The following is a 20,911-nucleotide window of genomic DNA, read 5'->3' on the forward strand; positions in this document are numbered from 1 at the left end:
AGACATTTTCTAAAGTAAATATATATATTTCTCTAACGTCCTTGAGGATGCTGGGACTCCGTAAGGACCATGGGGAATAGAGGGGCTCCGCAGGAGATAGGGCACTTTAAGAAAGCTTTGGACTCTGGGTGTGCACTGGCTCCTCCCTCTATGCCCCTCCTCCAGACCTCAGTTTTACACTGTGCCCACAGCAAGATGGGTGCACTGCAGAGAGCTCTCCAGAGTTCTCTGCCTAGAAGCATTTTTGTTTGGATTTTTTTTCTCTACCTTTTACTACTTTTTCACAGGGAGCACTGCTGGCAACAGGCTCCCTGCATCGAGGGACTGAGGAGAGAGGAGCAGACCTTGTCAAAGATAGGCTCTGCTTCCTCGGCTACTGGAAACCATTAGCTCCAGAGGGGGGGAACGCAGGTTTTTACTGGGCGTCCACCCCCGGAGCCGCGCCGCCGTTCTCCTCACAGAGCTAGAAGTACAGAAGACAGAAGTCGTCAGAAGCCTTCAGCTTCACTGAGGTAACGCACAGCACTGCAGCTGTGCGTCATTGCTCCCATACACCTCACATACTCCGGTCACTGTAAGAGAGCAGGGCGCAGGGAAGGGGGGGGGGCGCCCTGGGCAGCAATATAAACCTCTGCATGGCAAAAAGACTATATACATGTACAGGTGGGCTCGGTACATGTATATAAAAGAGCCCCTGCCATATTTTACTAAGTTTGAGCGGGACAGAAGCCCGCCGCCGAGGGGGCGGGGCTTCTCCCTCAGCACTCACCAGCACCATTTTCTCTCCACAGCACTGCTGAGTGGAAGCTCCCCGGAATCTCCCCTGCTTACACACGGTGAAAGGGTGCTTAAAAGAGAGGGGGGGGGGGGGCACATAATTGCCGGTTTACATATTATACAGCGCTGCTGGGGAAAAACATTTTGTGTTGGTCTCCAGGGTTATTGCGCTGGGGTGTGTGCTGGCATACTCTCTCTGTCTCTCCAAAGGGCCTTGACAGGGATACTGTCTTCAGGAAAGGGGTTCCGTGTGTGTGTGTGTGTGAGAAGTGTGTCGGTACACGTGTGTCAACATGTTTGACGAGGAAGGCTCGCTTAATGTGGAGGGGGAGTGCTTGAATGTCCGGTCGCCGTCGGCAACGCCGACACCGGAATGGGTGGATATGCTGAATGTCTTGAATGCAAATGTCAATCTATTGCATAAAAGATCAGACAAGGCAGAAGCTAGGGATCAATGCCGCCAGGTCCTTCGGGGTCCCAGATCGATGACACAGATACCGACACAGATACTGACTCTAGTGTCGACTATGAAGATGCAAAATTACAGCCGAAGGTGGCTAAGGGTATACGGTACATGATTATTGCCATTAAAGAGGTTTTGCATATTACTGAGGAACCCCCTGTTCATGACACGAGGGTACACATGTATAAAGGGAAAAAGCCTGAAGTCACTTTTCCATCCTCATTTGAATTAAGTGACTTGTGCGAAAAGGCTTGGGAATCTCCGGATAGGAGACCACAAGTTCCCAAAAGGATTCCCATGGCGTATCCTTTTCCACAAACTGATAGGATACGCTGGGAATCTTCGCCAAAAGTTGATAAGGCGCTGACACGTTTGTCCAAAAAGGTGGCACTGCCTTCTCAGGATACGGCTTCCCTCAAGGAACCTGCTGATCGCAGGCAGGAAATTACCTTAAAGCACATTTACAATCATTCCGGTACTATTGCTCGACCGGCTATGGCGTCGGCCTGGGTTTGTAGTGCGGTTGTGGCATGGGCAGATTCCTTATCTACGGAAATTGACACCTTAGATAGGTACGCCATTCAAATGACCATAGAGCATATCAGAGATGCTGCCTTGTATATGAGGGATGCTCAGAGAGACATTTGTTTATTAAGCTCCAGAATAAATGCTATGTCTATTTCTGCTAGGCGGCTCTTGTGGACCAGACAGTGCACGGGAGATGCCGATTCAAAGCGGCATATGGAGTCCTTGCCTTACAAAGGGGTGGAGTTGTTTAGAGACGGCCTCTCGGATCTTGTCTCTACGGCTACGGCTGGTAAGTCAAATTTCTTACCTTATGTCCCCCCGCAGCATACAAAAAAAGGCACCTCATTATCAAATGCAGTCCTTTCGTTCCAATAAAAACAAGAAGGTACGTGGATCATCCTTTGTTGCCAGAGGGAAAGGCAGGGGAAAAAAGCTGCACACAACTAGTTCCCAAGAGCAGAAGTCCTCCCCTGCGTCTGCAAAGTCCACCGCATGCGCTGGGGCTTTCCGAGGGGAGGCAGAACTGGTGGGGGCTCGTCTTCAGTTTTTCAGGCACGTCTGGGTTCACTCGCAGGTGGATCCCTGGGCATTAGAGATTGTTTCTCAGGGATACAGGCTGGAATTCGAAGACTTGCATCCTCGCCGATTTTTCAAATCGGCTCTGCCGGCTTCCCCGTCAGAGAGGGAGCTATTATTGGCAGCAATCCAAAAATTGTATATTCAACAGGTGATTGTCACAGTTCCTCATCTCCAGCAAGGAGAGGGATATTACTCAACCCTGTTTGTGGTCCCGAAACCGGACGGTTCGGTCAGACCCATTTTAAACCTGAAATCTCTGAACCTGTACTTGAAGAGGTTCAAGTTCAAAATGGAATCACTCAGGGCGGTCATCGCCAGCCTGGAGGGGGGGGGGGTTGGATGGTGTCCCTGGACATAAAGGATGCTTACCTTCATGTTCAGATATTCCCCCCCCCCCCCATCAGGCGTTCCTGAGATTTGCAGTGCAGGACTGTCACTATCAATTTCAGACGTTGCCGTTTGGGCTTTCCACGGCCCCGAGAATTCTCACCAAGGTAATGGCGGAAATGATGGTGCTCCTGCGCAGGTAGGGGGTCACAATTATCCCATACTTGGACGATCTCCTCATAAAGGCGAGATCTCGGGAGAGGTTGCTGGACAGCGTGTCTGTCCATGAAGACGTTGCAGATACACGGCTGGATTCTCAATATACCGAAGTCCCAGCTAGTCCCTACAACGCGTCTGACCTTTTTGGGGCTGATTCTAGACACAGACCAGAAAAAGGTTTTTCTTCCGATCGAAAAGGTTCAGGAACTCATAGCCATGGTCAGGAACCTATTAAAACCAAAAAAGGTTTCAGTGCATCATTGCACGCGGGTCCTGGGGAAGATGGTGGCTTCCTACAAGGCCATCCCTTTCGGCAGGTTCCATGCGAGGACTTTTCAATGGGACCTCTTGGACTAGTGGTCCGGGTCCCATTTAAAAATGCATCAAAGGATCACCCTGTCTCCCAGGACCAGGGTATCTCTCCTGTGGTGGCTGAACAGTGCTCACCTACTAGAAGGTCGCAGGTTCGGCATTCAGGCTTAGGTCCTGGTGACCACGGACGCAAGCCTCCGAGGCTGGGGAGCAGTGACACTGGGAAGAAATTTCCAAGGTTTCTGGTCAAGCCTAGAGTCTTGTCACCACATCAACACCTGGAGTTGAGGGCCATATACAACGCCCTGCGTCAAGCGGAGGAATTGCTTCGGAGAAAACCGGTTCTGATTCAGTCAGACAATGTCACGGCAGTGGCTCATATAAACCGCCAAGGCGGAACAAAGAGCAGAATGGCCATGGCAGAAGCGACCAGGATTCTACGCTGGGCGGAAGGCCATGTAAGCGCGCTATCAGCGGTGTTCATCCCGGGGGTGGACAACTGGGAGGCGGACTTCCTCAGTAGGCACGACCTGCATCCGGGAGAGTGGGGACTTCATCAAGAAGTCTTCGCACAGATCACGGATCGTTGGGGACTGCCTAAAATCGACATGATTGCATCCCGTCTCAACAAAAAGCTAAAGCGGAATTGCGCCAGGTCAAGGGACCGCCAGGCGGTAGCGGTAGACGCTCTGGTGACACCTTGGGTGTTCAGATCGGTCTATGTGTTTCAACCTCTTCCTCTCATACCCAAGGTGTTGAGAATAATACGAAGAAGCAGGGTCAGAACAATACTCATTGTTCCGGATTGGCCACGGAGGACTTGGTATCCGGAGCTGCAAGAGTTGCTCGCAGGGGATCCGTGGCCTCTTCCTCTAAGGCAGGCCCTGTCTGTTCCAAGACTTACCACGGCTGCGTTTGACGGCATGGCGGTTGAACGCCGGAACCTAGCGGAAAAAGGGATTCCGGAGGAAGTCATTCCTACCCTGATCAAGGCTAGGAAAGACGTGACGTTAAAACATTATCACCGTATATGGCGGAAATATGTTTCTTGGTGTGAGGCCAGAGCTGCTCCTACGGAGGAGTTCCATTTGGGCCGTCTACTTCACTTCCTTCAAACAGGAGTGACTTTGGGCCTAAAATTAGGGTCCATAAAGGTCCAGATTTCGGCCTTATCCATTTTCTTTCAAAAAGAATTGGCCTCTATTCCTGAAGTACAGACCTTTGCGAAGGGAGTGCTACATATTCAGCCTCCTTTTGTGCCTCCGGTGGCGCCTTGGGATCTTAACGTGGTGTTCCGTTTCCTCAAGTCACCTTGGTTTGAACCACTCAAAACTGTGGAGTTGAAATACCTCACGTGGAAAGTGGTCATGTTGTTGGCGTTAGCTTCAGCAAGACGTGTTTCCGAATTGGCGGCTTTATCACATAAAAGCCCATACTTGGTTTTTCACGTGGATAGGGCAGAGTTGAGGACTCGCCCTCACTTTCTGCCAAAAGTGGTCTCATCTTTTCATGTGAACCAACCTATTGTCGTGCCTGTGGCTACACGGGACTTGGAGGATTCCGAGTCCCTGGATGTAGTCAGGGCTTTGAAGATTTATGTGACCAGAACGGCTAGAATCAGGAAGACTGAAGCTTTGTTCGTTCTGTATACGGCCAACAAGGTTGGCGCTCCTGCTTCAAAGCAGACTATTGCTCGCTGGATCTGTAACACGATTTAGCAGGCGCATTCTATGGCAGGATTGCCGTTACCGAAATCGGTTAAGGCCCACTCCACTAGGAAAGTGGGCTCTTCTTGGGCGGCTGCCTGAGGGGTCTCGGCATTACAGTTGTGCCGAGCAGCTACTTGGTCGGGGACAAACACCTTTGCAAAGTTCTATAAGTTTGATACCCTGGCTGAGGAGGACCTCCTGTTTGCTCAACCGGTGCTGCAGAGTCATCCGCACTCTCCCGCCCGTTTGGGAGCTTTGGTATAATCCCCATGGTCCTTACGGAGTCCCAGCATCCTCAAGGATGTTAGAGAAAATAAGATTTTACTTACCGGTAAATCTATTTCTCGTAGTCCGTAGAGGATGCTGGGCGCCCGTCCCAAGTGCGGACTTCTTCTGCAAGACTTGTATATAGTTATCGCTTACATAAGGGTTATGTTATAGTTTTTCGGTGGAACCGTGGCTATGTTGTTGTTCATACTGTTAACTGGGTAAGTTTATCACAAGTTATACGGTGTGATTGGTGTGGCTGGTATGGATCTCGCCCTTAAAGTTACAAAAATCCTTCCTCGTACTGTCCATCTCCTCTGGGCACAGTTTCCCTAACTGAGGTCTGGAGGAGGGGCATAGAGGGAGGAGCCAGTGCACACCCAGAGTCCAAAGCTTTCCTAAAGTGCCCTGTTTCCTGCGGAGCCCGTCTATTCCCCATGGTCCTTACGGAGTCCCAGCATCCTCTACGGACTACGAGAAATAGATTTACCGGTAAGTAAAATCTTATTATAATAACTACATGATTTCCCGAGGGTATTGGCTAACAAACTAAGCTTTAAAACCAAACACCAGCCGACTCTTTATGGGAGTTCTTCCATATTCCCAGCAGAGCAGCAAAGGGGCTTTAGTTACATTATTTGCAGAGATACGCGTCACTAAAACTGCAGAGAGAGGGGGCCACAATACAGTAGAATGCATTGTCACTCTCTTAGCCACTTAGAATTCCAACCAGAATCTCTTGCAGGGGAGATCCCTAAAGTAATCATGTATATAGCCAGAATGTAGGTGGCATCCTGACACCTGCCATAAAGCTGACGAGCGAGTCCCAACCGTACATGTCTGTGGAGGTTAGGTTTAGGCTGGTGGGGGGAGGTTAGGTTATAGGGGTGTTGGTGGTTAGGGTTAGGCTGCGGGAGGGAGGGAGGGGCTGTTGAATTAGGGGGGATGGTTGGCTTCCATTCTCACCCGTCAGGATTTCTTCTGAACCCAACCCATATGACCACATACAAAAATTATTTTAGCATAAAATGCCATAGGTACCTTTGTAGCATGCTGGTGGGTGGTTGTATTTCTTTGCCAATTGGATTCAGGTCACTGCTGCCCTGGGACAGAATGACAGTCGAGTCCATGTCAGTCTGTTCAGGACCAGACTTCATGTGGAAAGTGAAGCCCATTTTTTGAGTTTCTTTGTCATGAGCCATAAAACTGATGCCATTTTCTTTATTTCCCCCCACACCAGGGAGTTTTTCTACTTCCTGTGTGAGGGTGATGGTTCTATTCAAACATTCTGGTGTGTAAACAATTGGGTTGAGCCCTTCGCTGATAGATTCCTCATGGTCATTGTTCTTTGAGAAGGGAGGAGCTACAAGGTTTTGTCCATATTGTGGCGACTCAAGTAATTTCCTCCTCGTCTTCTTACAAGCATTGACGGCTTCTACAGGCATTGGCGGAACAATTTCTTTCGGTCTTTTCACTTGTGAATCTACAATATGAAAACAGAAAACTATTCAGTATAACCAATATCATATTATCAGAGTTAAGGGCCCCATACATTAAGCAGGTGTTTCCCAGATCAGATAACCAATTGGTGTCCATCGACCAGGTGTTATGGGATCGGGAAATTGTGACATTCCGTTGCAAATGTATGGCGGCCTTTACTTGACATTAATATGGCTCAGGCATGGCAGCAAGGATCTGAACGCATGTTATGAGGATGAAAACCCCTCCATTCAATATAATGGTGGTCTTCATGGATCTTTGCAACAGTGTACCTCAAAATAATATAACATGATTATCTATTTGTTTAAGCCAGTGACTTCTAATACAGTGTATTTATTGTGGCCTACAAAAATGATTAGTGTTTAACCTTTTATCTAGCTAATATTGTTTTTGTTTTATTAAAAATGTCATTTTTATTTATGACTGAATTAGGTTAAGAACAGGTTTTTAGAACTTATCCAACACTTTTATTTAAAAAAAAAGAATACATTTTTAAAATCAATACATCTGATCATTGATGCATTGGAACCTTACAGTTCCCCAGCTCCTGCTCCTTTCTACAGCCGCCGGGTATACACTTGGAGGTTAGGGGTTGTTGAACGACTGCACGGAGGCACTGGGGGAGGGAGCAAGGATGCAGGGTCGCCGGAAGGTACCTCTGAGATTGACGGCTGATAGAAGATGGTCTTCTGGCAGCTGCCCAGTGGGCGATTCTGACTAGCTGCATCAGATGCAACCATATCAGGGAAAGTCCAGCTTGGTGTGGCCGCATGTCGTGTGACCACACCAGGCAAGTGGTTATTTAATGCTGAACTGTATATCCCAAAGCTGAATCAAAAACATAATTGTTGTCCCAGAAGAAAACTTCAGCAATGAAAGAGACCCTTTAGAACCAGCCGACCCTTTAGAACCAGCCCCTAGGTGGCTTAAACTGAGTACATCAATAGATACCACTGAAAATACAGAAATAGCTTTCCACTGTATTCAAATTTGAAATAAAACGTTTCTGCAACCTGTAGACGGATGGACAACAGTATGAAATGAAATTTTCTGAAAAGTGGTCTACAAAGAACCTAAAAGGAACACTCACTTGCTGTGTAACTAAAGGCCTACTTGCAGCCTAGGCCCAACATATGCATGTAGGATGTTCAATATTCATACTTTTATATGTTAAACAATATCCTATAGTTAAGGTTTAAAAGAAACTCCAAGCAACGGATTGTGTAAACCAGTAATTGGAAAAAAAAAAATAGATATGAAATGCCCAGCAGTGAAGATCAGAGTCATGCAGAGAGGGGAAGGATTACTATCACTATTTAATAACTACTTAACTTTATAATTAACCAACTGATGTTAATATCTATGTATACATTCCAGTTAAAATAAAATTCACAGCTCTGATGTACCTGCTTCAGTAGTAAATGTTTTCAGGAAGACACCTTGCTTCCTGAAAAAGCTACACTGTAGTGTGGGGAAACGCGTCGAAGACACAAGAGTCTGCATAACCTCCCTCTTTTTATTTCACAATTATCTGCACCTTCCACTGCAAATATAATTTCCATGAGGAACAGATACTGGAGGCCCTGGTATAGCCGGAGAGCACTTTATACCAGCTACAGCTGCACCCATCTTTCAGCGTGTTCAGTTTGATCCCATTGGTCCTGTCAAGCATCCAGCAACATCGTGTGCTGCACTGCAATTGCCCCCTGTGTGAATCTTGGTGTGGGCACCAACGCCACCGGCACACAGGCCACGGACCGGATCACTGTCCAAAGTCTCTCCTGTCCACAGTCGTGTGCTGCTCCTTTCCACATCAGAGCCTCTACCAACTCCACCGGTAAGCTGCAGTTACAATCCTTTGCCGTGCGAGGATCCCAGGGATTTGGACACTTCCAACACAGGAAAGCACAGCACTGAATATACGGCTGCCTATGTCCCTGCTCATACCTCAGAGCCTCCACAGTTTCCACCAATAAGCCATGGCCGCAGTCCATTGCCATTTGCCGATCCCGGTGGTCTGGATATTTCCAATACAGGAAAGTACATCCGTTTGCAATCAACCCACCGGAGTCCCCATTTATAGAGACTCCCCATCAGCGTTGAGACCGGCTATACAAGAATTTGGGAGCAGGGCCGTCTTAACAGCAGTGTAGGCCCTTGGGCAAAGCAATGCACTGTGGCCCCTACCCATCCTCCAGGGGTAGAAGCGGCGGGTGCTATCAGTGGTAGCTTTGATGTCCCGCGGGCAGTAGAGGGTGTTCCATCTTCCTCCCAGCATGTAGGACCTGGAGCAGTAATTTCTGCTAATTACTCATTTACTGCACAGATGGGGAGGGAGGGAGAACACTAAACTTTAGAAGGGAGCATTGGGCTGAATGAAGGGTCCTGGTACAGGACTTCCATGATGGTAGGGGGTGTTTAATTTGTAAAGGAGGGGTGGATAGTGGCGTGTGCTTAATATTGATCATTTTCTGGTGGGAGGGCAGCGTGCTTGAAAGCAGATATGTCCAGTTCCTGGAAATAGATTTCTTCACTTTTAATGAAGTATAATACTAGAGAGTCCCACCTTTCAGGAGGTACTGGGAACTTGCGGATCAGAGATCAGGAGCCAGAGCAATCCATCAATGAAAATATAACACTGCATATTAGGTGTGTGGAGCTGGAGCAGGGACCATCTGCTGGAAGGCTGATATCTCTGGTTCTGGGAATAGTAGAGACAAGCTGTCAGCATCCACTGACAAGTTAGAGTCTCAGCTTTTGTAGTATACTTTCCAAAACACTCAAGTCAGACAGAACCCAAGATAACTGGCTGGAAAGCTAAATTAACACAGACTCGGATGGGGACCACTGCTTTGAAGTCAGATATCTCCGGTTCCTCAGGGCCGATTTACAAAAACGTGGTACCCCTGGAAAGAGGAGATCCTCAGCTATCAGCCTATGGCCCTTATACTCCTGGGGCCCTTGGGCAAGAGCCCATACGAAAAGACGGCCCTGACTGGGAGTCTCCACTGTCTGGACATTACCCAGCTGGTAATTTACCTTTTATATCCAAACATTTTTTCATGCAGATGAATTATGGTGTAAGTTTCTGTCAGTATATGAAATAATACCAGTCAAGTGATAACATGGTTCACTTATTTCTCAGTACACTGGTGTCATTTTAGACTGTGTATAATTTTATATTGAATTCAATATTGTATTACTGTAATTGTGAACCCCCGGGAGGTTATTTAAACCATTACAAGTGAAGAAATTGTGTTTTTATTTATTATTGATCGTACGCATGTATTATTAAGTGCCAATTGGGAGTATTTGTTTTTGGTTCTGTTTTAAGAGGCTGGCATACCTCTCTTTCCCAATCGGTTGCTGATATACATTAATTAAGAGCTATATTCAGTACAGCGCCCTAAAGCTATCTTTTGTTGCTAGTCTGCAAAATATGCCAGTCTTCAAAACTATAATCAGCAACAAGCTCCAGGTGTAATGGGGAGGCAGTCAACTGACCGCCGGACGGGATCCCGGCGGTCAGTATACCGACGCCGGAATCCCAACACCAACTGCAATACCTGGTTTCACCACTTCGGTGGTGGTCCACGCCACCACCCGAGGGGGAATAGACCCCTGTGGCGATCCTGCGAGAGGACACGCTGCAGGGATCTCATACTGATCCCATATGTGTGTAATGTGAAACTTATGCCGGGAAAAATGCTTTTGCCTTTCTGTCCTTTAATAGACTCAAAAATTCTCACTTAAATCGGTTTATACAGAACCTACGTAAGCTTAAGCACTTGTTTGTTAAAATAAACTTTTACAGTAACATTTCTAGACCATGGCTGTGATCGTATCCTCTATTATCTGAACACGATATTTTCCTTAGATCCTAACAGGTACTACAATATACTGAGGGGGGATTCAATTCCATTTGGTGTCTAGCTGCATATACAAATGTGTCCTCTTACATCCTTGCTGCAGTCACACTAAATAACCCTTCAAGTCACAGCCTGCCGTGGTTGGACTCTGTCACGCCGTGCGTCTTTTGCAGTGAAAATGAGTCTTAGACATAATGTAATGTAATAGGACGCATAAGCAGCTTCTGCTGATAAAAATGATATAATGCATGTATATATTCAGTGTGTTATTCCGGCTCTATCTGCATCCGAAATGCCATGTTACAGTGTTTTCCAGGAAAACACTGTAGCATAGCACTTTGTATGAAAATACAGTCGCAGTCACACATAGAATATAGGCATACTGCATATCATTTTAATCAGCAGAAGCCGCCCGTGCATCCTATTACATTACACGGCATCTAAGGTGCATTTTCGCGGCAAAAGATGCAAAAAAATAAAAAATAGGAATTTAATACCTACTGGTAATTCCTTTTCTCCTAGTCCGTAGGGGATACTGGGATGGTATTAGGACCATGGGGTATAGATTGGGTCCAATGGAGCCTGGCACAAAATCTTCAATGTGTGCTGGCTCCTCCCCTCTATGTCCCACCTGCAGACTCAGTCTAGGAAAACTGTGCCCGAGAAGACAGACATACTTTGAGAGAAGGAAAATAGACAACTAAAGCGGTGAGGCAACGAACCAACCCAACACACAACAGTAACAAAGGATAGCAATGCTAACCAGAACAAAAACTGGGACAGCAATAGCAGACCCAACCAAGAAAAACACAACCAGGTAAGCAGGAAACATAAAGCACTGAGGCGGGCGCCCAGTATCCCCTACGGACTAAAAGAAAAAGAATTACAGATAGGTATTACATTTCTATTTTCTCTAATGTCCTAGGGGATACTTGGATGGTTTTAGTACCATAAGGAAGTCCCAAAGCTCCCAGAACGGGTGGGAGTGCGCCGAGACCCCTGCAAAACCGTCTGACCAAACTGAAGTTAGCCAAGGTATCGAAATTATAGAACTTCACAAACGTGTTTGAACCAGACCAAGTAGCAGCTAGGCACACCTGTAAGGGCGAGACGCCACGGGCAGCCGCCCAGAAAGAACCCACCGACCTAGTGGAGTGTGCCTGAATAAAACTCGGCAGTAGCAACGCTGCCGAATAAGCCTGATGGATAGTCATCCTGAGCTAACGAGCAATGGACTGCTTGGAGGCAGGATATCCAATCTTGTTAGCGTCGTAAAAGGACAAAGAGGGAGTCAGACTTCCTGTGACGAGCTGTCCTTTTTACGTAAATCCTCAAAGCCCGGACCACGTCCAGGGACTTTATAGCAACCAACGTGTCCAACATCACCGGAACCACTATCGGTTGATTAATGTGAAAAGTCGACACCACTTTCGGCAAAAACTGTGGACGAGTCCTCAGCTCCGCCCTAATCTCATGAAATATCAAATAAGGGCTCTTACAGGATAAGGGCCCCAATTCCGACACACGTCTTGCAGAGGCCAATGCCAGCAACATGACAGTCTTCCAAGTAAGATATTTCAAGCCCACCCTGTGTAAAGGTTCAAACCAGTCTGATTAGAGAAAGATCAGAACCACAGAGAGATCCCACGGAGCCGTGGGAGGGCAAAGGGGCGGTTGAATGCGAAGGACACCCTTTAAGAACGTCTGTACCTCCGCAATTACAGTCAGCTGCCTCTGGAAGAATATGGATAGAGACGAAATCTGAACCTTGATAGAGCCTAAACGTAGGCCCATATACCCATGCCTGCTTGCAGGAGGAGCAGAAAACAACCAAGTTGAAATCCAGATACGGCGGTAATGCATCAATGTGACCACCTTTTGGGCTCGGACCATAGTCGAGACAACCCTGGAGGGAAGACCCTTTCTGGCTAGAATCTCCCTCTCAAATTCCAAGCTATCAAACGTAGCCTCAGTAAGTCTGGATAGACGAATGGCCCTTGTTGAAGAAGATACTTCAGAAGTGGTAGCGGTCAGGGCTCTTTGAGAGACATGGTCAGGAGGTCCGCATCCTGGCGAGGCCAGTCCGGGGCAATAGGAATTGCTTGAACATTTTCCCTTTTGAGTCTTTTTATAACTCTGGGAATGAGAGGAATTGGATGGAACAGATAGATGAACTGATAAGTTCACAGCGCCGTCAGAGCGTCCACCGCTGCAGCCTGCAGATCCCTAGTTCTGGAACAGTAGCGATGCAGCTTCTTGTTGAGACGAGAAGCCATCATGTCCAACAGCGGGCAGCCCCACCGTTGAACCAGCTGTTGAAACACTTGAGGGTGAAGGCCTCATTCCCACAGATGGAGGTCGTGCCTTCTGAGGAACTCTGCTTCCCAGTTGTCCACTCCCGGAATGAATATGGCCCTTGCGTTGGCTTCTGCCTAGAGAGACGTATCCGTGGGGTTGTCTGACTGTACCTGTATGGCTTGATGTTGGAGGAGAGAGGCGGCCTGTAGAAGGGCATTGTAAATAGGCCTGAGTTTCAGAACATTTGTCAGAAGAAAAGACTCCTGACTCGACCAACTCCCTTGGAACTCAGCGCCTTGGATCACAGCCCACCAACCACGGAGGCTCACATCCTTTGTCAACAGAGTCCATGACTGAGTTCCGAAACTCCGACCCTCCACAAGGTGAGAGACTTGTAGCCACCATACCAGAGAAATTCTTGCTTTCGTTGACCGGGATAATCTCTGGTGTATGTGTGAGACCCCGACCACTTGTCCAGCAGATCCAGCTGGAACTGCCGTATTGAAGTGCCTTGTAGGAGGCCACCATCTTGCCTAATAGTAGTCGGATGCAAAGGTGCACCGAGATCTTGCGGGGCCTGAGCACAGAGCAGACCATAGCCTGAATTGTCAAGGCTTTGTCCATAGGGAGGAATGCTTTCTGAGTTACAGACTGTTCCAGGTGTGATTTTTGGAAATTTAGGATCCACCCATGGGTCCGTAAGAAGACGTGTAGTCAAGTTGATGCTTTGTAACAAGACGCTCCCTGGACACCGCCTTTATGAGGAGATCGTCCAAGTAAGGGACTATGTTCACTCCCATCATGCAGAGTTGCAGCATCATTCCAGCCATAACTTTTGTGAATACTCTCGGTGCCGTGGAGAGGCCAAAGGGCAAGGCCTGGAACTGGAGGTCCTGTATTGCAAATGTGAGATAAGCCTGATAGAGGGGGCCATATCTGGATGTGCAGCTATGCATCCTTGATATCTAGGGATACCAGGAATTCCCCTTCTTCCAGGCCAGAAACCACAGCTTTTAGAGATTCCATCTTGAACACACGTAGATACAGGATCAGATACTTGAGGTTCAAGATTGGCCGTACCGAACCATCCGGATTCGGTACCACAAACAGGATTGAATAAATTCCCTTGCTTATGAGCAGACGGGGGACCGGAACAATCACCTGTGTGTGGAGAAGTTTTTGAATGGCGTCCTGCAAGGTATTCTCTTGCTACAGGTGAAGCTGGTTTGCCTGACCAGAAGAATCTGTGAGGAGGGAGTGCTTGAAATGTCAACCGGTAGCCATGGGATACGAGATCCCTCACCCAAGGGTCCCGGCAGGACTCCGCCCATACCTGGGCTAAATACTGCAGTCAAGCACCCACATGAAAGTCCCCCTTCAGCTGGGGCCAACAGTCATGCTGAGAGCTATGTGGAAGAAAAACCTGAAGTCTGGTCCAGTGATCCAGCAGCCGCTGGTCTGCAAGATTTACCTCTATTTCCTCTGGCTGCATTTGAGGCATCCCTGGTCCTGCCTCTAAACTTGGCGTCGCAAAAGGACTGTAGAGGGGGACCGGGATAAGGGCGTCTAGCCAGAGGTGCAGCAGATAGGTGGACTTACCAGCCATTGCTTGAGAAATCCACTTATTCAATTCCTCCCCAAACAGGGCATCCCCCCGTGAAGGGAAGGTTCTCCACACCTTTTTTGGAATCAGCATCCACTGTCCACTGTCGCAGCCACAGAGCTCTGCGAGCCGAAACCGCCATAGCCGAGGAACGGACATTAATGAGGGCTATCTATTTGATTTCCTCACTCCTGAAGTTAGCTGCATCCTGGATATGCTTCAGTAGAGTCACGATCTCATCCTGAGGCAAAGTGTCAAACCCCTCAATTACATTACCAGACCATTTAACCATGGCCGTATGATTCAACCACAAGCAATGGTGGGCCTCTGTGTGTGACTCCTACTGCAGTGTAAATGGATTTGAGTGTAGTCACAATTTTACGGTCAGCAGGGTCTTTTAGAGAGATATCACCAGTTACAGGCAGCACAATCTTACGTGACAGCCTGGACACTGAGTTATCCACAATTGGAGGGTTCTCCCATACCTTCCTATCCTCAGGGGTAAAAGGGAAGGAATTCAGCAACCGCTTAGGGGTTTGAAATTTCTTGTCAGGATTAACTCACATCTTTAAAAAGTGATTTTAACTGGAGAAAGGAAAAGTGGCAGTAGATTTTGGTTTTACATTTAAAAACAACTCTTCATCAGGTTCTGTGTCTTTATCCAGTATATTGAGGACTTCCCTAATAAAATATATTAGGGCTTCCACATCCTGAGACAGAGTATTGTCGCCTGTGTCTACGTCCACTTCATCTTCTTCCAAATCTGGCATTTCAGTTTCAGAGTCAGACTGGGAGCACACATGTGGGAGTGTGCGTTTATGTGAGACCTATAAAGGGGGGGCTGAGGGGGGGCGGGGGCTGAGGAGCCGGTCTGCGGTTAGCAGCATTGACTAGAAAATCATCAACAGATTTCTTTAGCACTTGTCTTTCCTGTCTAACAGTAGCCAATTCAGAATATTAGATATTATTCCTTTAAATGACTCTAACCACTCTGGGTCCTGTGTACTGCTTCCCTGAGAAGGAAGAGAGCACTGATTACATAGTAGAGATCACCAAGGAAAAGGGGAAAACTTTGTGTTGCAGGATGGACACACAACCTTTTTGCCAGACATGCTGATGCAGCAGAACAACCACACAGTAATAGTGAAATAACACAGCAATAGTGAAATAACACAGCAATAGTGAAATAACACAGCAATAGTGAATCAAACTTATAGAATTTTGCAAAGGTGTTTGAACCCGACCAAGTAGCAACTCGGCACAGCTGTAGTGCCGAGACCCCTCGGGCAGCCGCCCACGAAGAGCCCACCTTCCTAGTGGAATGGGCCTTGACTGATTTTGGTAACAGCAATCCAGCCGTAGAATGAGCCTGCTGAATCGTGTTACAGATCCAGCGAGCAATAGTCTGCTTTGAAGCAGGAGCGCCAACCTTATTGGCTGCATACAGGACAAACAGTGCTTCTGTTTTTCTGACTCTAGCCGTTCTGGCCACGTAAATTTTCGTAGCCCTGACCACATCAAGGGACTCGGAATCCTCCAAGTCTCGCATAGCCACAGGCACCACAATAGGTTGGTTCATATGAAAAGATGACACCACCTTAGGCAAAAATTGAGGACGGGTCCGCAATTTCGCTCTATCCATATGGAAAATCAGATAGGGGCTTTTATGTGACAAAGACGCCAATTCCGACACTCGCCTAGCCGAAACCAAGGCTAACAACATGACCACCTTCCAAGTGAGATATTTTAACTCCACTGTTTTAAGTGGTTCAAACCAGTGTGACTTAAGGAAACTCAACACCACATTAAGGTCCCAAGGCGCCACCAGAGGTACAAAAGGAGGCTAAATATGCAGCACTCCCTTCACAAAAGTCTGTACTTCTGGGAGAGAAGCTAATTCCTTCTGAAAGAAAATGGATAAGGCCGAAATCTAAACCTTAATGGAGCCTAATTTTAGGCCCAAATTCACTCCAGTTTGTAGGAAGTGAAGGAAACGTCCCAGATGGATTTCTTCCGTAGGAGCATTCCTGGCCTCACACCAAGAAACATATTTTCGCCATATACGGTGATAATGTTTAGCTGTCACGTCCTTCCTAGCCTTTATCAGAGTAGGAATGACCTCATGGGGAATGCCCTTTTCCGCTAGGATCCGGCGTTCAACCGCCATGCCGTCAAACGCAGCCGCGGTAAGTCCTGGAACAGACAGGGCCCCTGTTGCAACAGGTCCTGCCTTAGAGGAAGAGGCCACGGATCTTCTGTGAGCATCTCCTGCAGATCCGGATACCAGGCCCTTCGCGGCCAATCTGGAACAATGCGAATTGTCTGTACTCCTCTTTTTCTTATTATTCTCAACACCTTTGGGATGAGAGGAAGAGGAGGAAACACATAAACCGACTGGAACACCCACAGTGTCACTAGGGCGTCCACAGCTACCGCCTGAGGGTCTCTTGACCTGGCGCAATACCTCTGTAGCTTTTTGTTGAGGCGGGACGCCATCATGTCCATCTGGGGCAGTCCCCACAGACTTGCAATCTGTGCGAAGACTTCCTGATGAAGTCCCCACTCTCCTGGATGCAGGTCGTGCCTGCTGAGGAAGTCTGCTTCCCAGTTGTCCACTCCCGGAATAAACACTGCTGACAGTGCGCTTACATGATTTTCCGCCCAGCGAAGAATCCTGGTGGCTTCCGCCATTGCCACTCTGCTCCTTGTGCCGCCTTGGCGGTTTACATGAGCCACTGCGGTGATGTTGTCTGACTGAATCAGAACTGGTAGGTCGCGAAGTAAGGTCTCCGCTTGACGAAGGGTGTTGAATATGGCCCTCAGCTCCAGGACGTTGATGTGAAGACAAGTCTCTTGACTTGTCCAAAGTCCTTGGAAGTTTCTTCCCTGTGTGACTGCTCCCCAACCTCGGAGGCTCGCGTCCGTGGTCACCAGAACACAGTCCTGAATGCCGAACCTGCGGCCCTCTAGAAGGTGAGCACTCTGTAACCACCACAGGAGAGATACCCTGGCCCTGGGGGACAGGGCGATCAACTGATGAATCTGTAGATGTGACCCGGACCACTTGTCCAGTAGGTCCCATTGGAAGGTCCTCGCATGGAACCTGCCGAAGGGAATGGCCTCGTACGATGCCACCATCTTTCCCAGGACTCGAGTGCAGTGATGCACTGACACCTGTTTTGGCTTCAGTAGGTTCCTGACCAGGGTCATGAGTTCCTGAGCCTTTTCTATCGGAAGATAAACCCTTTTCTGGTCCCTATCCAGAATCATGCCCAAGAAGGTCAGACGAGTCGAAGGAACCAACTGCGACTTCGAGATACTGAGAATCCAGCCGTGTTGCTGTAACACTTTCAGTGAAAGTGACACGCTGCTCAGCAACTGCTCTCTTGATCTCGCTTTTATGAGGAGATCGTTCAAGTACGGGATAATTGTGACATCCTGCTTGCGCAGGAGCACCATCATTTCCGCCATTACCTTGGTGAAAATCCTCGGGGCCGTGGAAAGCCCAAACGGCAACGTCTGAAATTGGTAATGACAATACTGTACCGCAAATCTCAGGTACGCCTGATGAGGTGGATATATGGGAACATGAAGGTATGCATCCTTTATGTCCAGGGATACCATAAAATCCCCCCCTTCCAGGCTGGCGATGACCGCTCTGAGCGATTCCATTTTGAACTTGAACCTTTTCAAGTACAGGTTCAGGGATTTTAAATTTAAAATGGGTCTGACCGAACCGTCCGGTTTCGGGACTACAAACAGGGTTGAGTAATATCCTCTCCCTTGTTGAAGTAGGGGAACCTTGACCACCACCTGTTGAAGATACAATTTGTGAATTGCATTTAACACTAACTAACTCCCTTTCTGGGGGAGAAGCCGGCAGGGCCGATTTGAAAAACCGGCGAGGAGGCACCTCTTCGAATTCCAGCTTGTAACCCTGAGAAACAATTTCTATTGCCCAGGGATCCACCTGTGAGTGAACCCAGATGTGGCTGAAAAGTCGAAGACGTGCCCCCAACGGGGCGGACTCCCCTAGCGGAGCCCCAGCGTCATGCAGTGGATTTTGTAGAGGCCGGGGAGGACCTCTGTTCCTGGGAACTAGCTGTGTTGTGCAGCTTTTTCCCTCTGCCCTTATCTCTGGCAAGAAAGGACGCACCTCGTACTTTCTTGTTTCTCTGTGACCGAAAGGACTGCATTTGATAATGTGGTGCTTTCTTAGGCTGTGAGGGAATATAAGGCAAAAAATTGGATTTACCAGCTGTAGCTGTGGAGACCAGGTCCGAGAGACCTTCTCCAAACAATTCCTCACTCTTGTAAGGTAAAACCTCCATATGCCTTTTTGAGTCGGCATCACCTGTCCATTGCTGGGTCCATAGGACTCGTCTAGCAGAAATCGACATAGCGTTGACTCTAGAACCCAGTAAACCAATGTCTCTCTGAGCATCTCTCATATATAAGACCGCATCTTTTATATGTCCTAGGGTCAATAAGATGGTATCCTTATCCAGGGTCTCAATCTCCGCTGATAAGGTATCTGTCCACGCTGCTACAGCGCTACAAACCCAAGCTGATGCAATAGCCGGTCTGAGTAAAGTACCAGAATGTGTGTAAATGGACTTCAAAATAACCTCCTGCTTGCGATCAGCAGGATTCTTGAGGGTAGCCGTATCTTGGGATGGCAGCGCTACCTTTTTGGATAGGCGTGTCAACGCTTTGTCCACCCTAGGGTAGGATTCCCACCGTATCCTGTCCTTTGCCGGGAAAGGATACGCCATAAGAATCCTTTTGGGAATCTGCAGTTTTTTGTCTGGAGATTCCCACGCTTTTTCACACAACTCGTTCAGCTCATGAGAAGTGGGAAAGGTTACCTCAGGTTTCTTTCCCTTATACATGTGTACCCTGTGATATGCAAAACATCTTTTATTGCAATAATCATATATCGAATACATTTAGCCAATTTTGGTTGTAACTTTGCATCATCGTAGTCGACACTGGAGTCAGAATCCGTGTCGGTATCAGTGTCTACTATTTGGGATAGTGGGCGCTTTTGAGACTCCGAAGGTCCCTGCGACATAGGGACAGACATGGGTTGACTCCCTGGCTGCTCCCTAGCCTCAGCTTTGTCTAATCTTTTGTGCTATAAATTCACATTAGCACTTAAAACATTCCACATATCCATCCAGTCAGGTGTCGGCGTTGTCGATGGAGACACCACATTAATTTGCTCCACCTCCTCCCTAGGAGAGCCTTCTACCTCAGACATGTCGACACACGCGTACCGACACTCCACACACACAGGGAATCCTCTTATCTGAAGACAGTTCCCCCACAAGGCCCTTTGGAGAGACAGAGAGAGAGTATGCCAGCACACACCCAGCGCTAATGTCCCAGGAAAAAACACACAATATGTTTACCCAGATAGCGCTGTAATCTGTATATTGCGCCAATTATGTGCCCACCCCCCTTCTTTAAAACCCTCTTTCACCGTGGATAAGCAGGGGAGAGTCCGGGGAGCTTCCTCGCAGCGCTGTGCTGTGGAGAAAATGGCGCTGGTGAGTGCTGAAGAAGCCCCGCCCCATCGGGCTTCTGTCCAGCTCAAATATAGAAAAATCTGGCTGGGGCTCTTTATATATACAGTGCCCAGCTGTATATATAAACATTTGCCAGAAAAAGAGGTTTTATTGCTGCCCAGGGCGCCCCCCCTGCACCCTGCACCCTTACAGTGACTGCCGTTTGTGTGTGCTGTGTGGGAGCAATGGCGCACAGCTTTACTGCTGTGCGTTACCTCAGTGAAGATCTGAAGTCTTCTGCCACCTCTGAAGTCTTCTTTCTTCTCATACTCACCCGGCTCTGGGACGGACGGCGAGGGTGAGACCTGCGTACCGATCCCTCTGGAGCTAATGGTGTCCAGTAGCCTAAGAAACAGAGCCTAATATTAAAGCAGGTCTGTTTCTCTCCCCCTCAGTCCCTCGATGCAGGGAGTCTGTTGCCAGCAGGCTCCCTGAAAATAAAAACCTAACAAATATACTTTCTTTCAGGAAACTCAGGAGAGCTCCCTGTAATGGACCCAGTCTCCTCTGGGCACAGTAGTAAACTGGGGTCTGGAGGAGGGGCATAGAGGGAGGAGCCAGTGCACACCCATACCTAAAGTTCTTTCTTAAAGTGCCCATGTCTCCTGCGGAGCCCGTCTATCCCCATGGTCCTTACGGAGTCCCCAGCATCCTCTAGGACGTAAGAGAAAAACCCTTTCCGTACCAGCGCCAGTGTGCGTTTCCACAGCCAAGTGCCGCTGCGCCTTAATGCCGCCACTGTCACCGGGGACCCGCTAACTGGGGCCCTGGTGTCTGTACTCCCCGCACCAGCGTCATCCGCATCTGCTAGGGGTGGCGGCACGCTTTCAGCGTGCGCGCACACCCTGTGGGCAACAGCACCTCAGGAGCATTGTCCTGTCAGCGGGGAT

General features: G+C 48.3%; 1 protein-coding gene across 3 annotated transcripts in view; it reads right to left on the reverse strand.

Moving 5' to 3' along the window:
- The window catches only part of KIF18A (kinesin family member 18A), a 272,865-nt gene that overhangs the window by 26,833 nt on the left and 225,121 nt on the right, over positions 1-20,911 (reverse strand). For all 3 annotated transcript variants that reach the window (XM_063944417.1, XM_063944418.1, XM_063944419.1), the window contains exon 14: positions 6,223-6,664. In XM_063944417.1, coding sequence (XP_063800487.1) covers positions 6,223-6,664 — 442 coding nt within the window. The remainder of the gene's footprint in view (positions 1-6,222; positions 6,665-20,911) is intronic.

The sequence above is a fragment of the Pseudophryne corroboree genome, chromosome 11, assembly GCF_028390025.1.
Source record: "Pseudophryne corroboree isolate aPseCor3 chromosome 11, aPseCor3.hap2, whole genome shotgun sequence".
Classification (NCBI taxonomy): Eukaryota; Metazoa; Chordata; class Amphibia; order Anura; family Myobatrachidae; genus Pseudophryne; species Pseudophryne corroboree.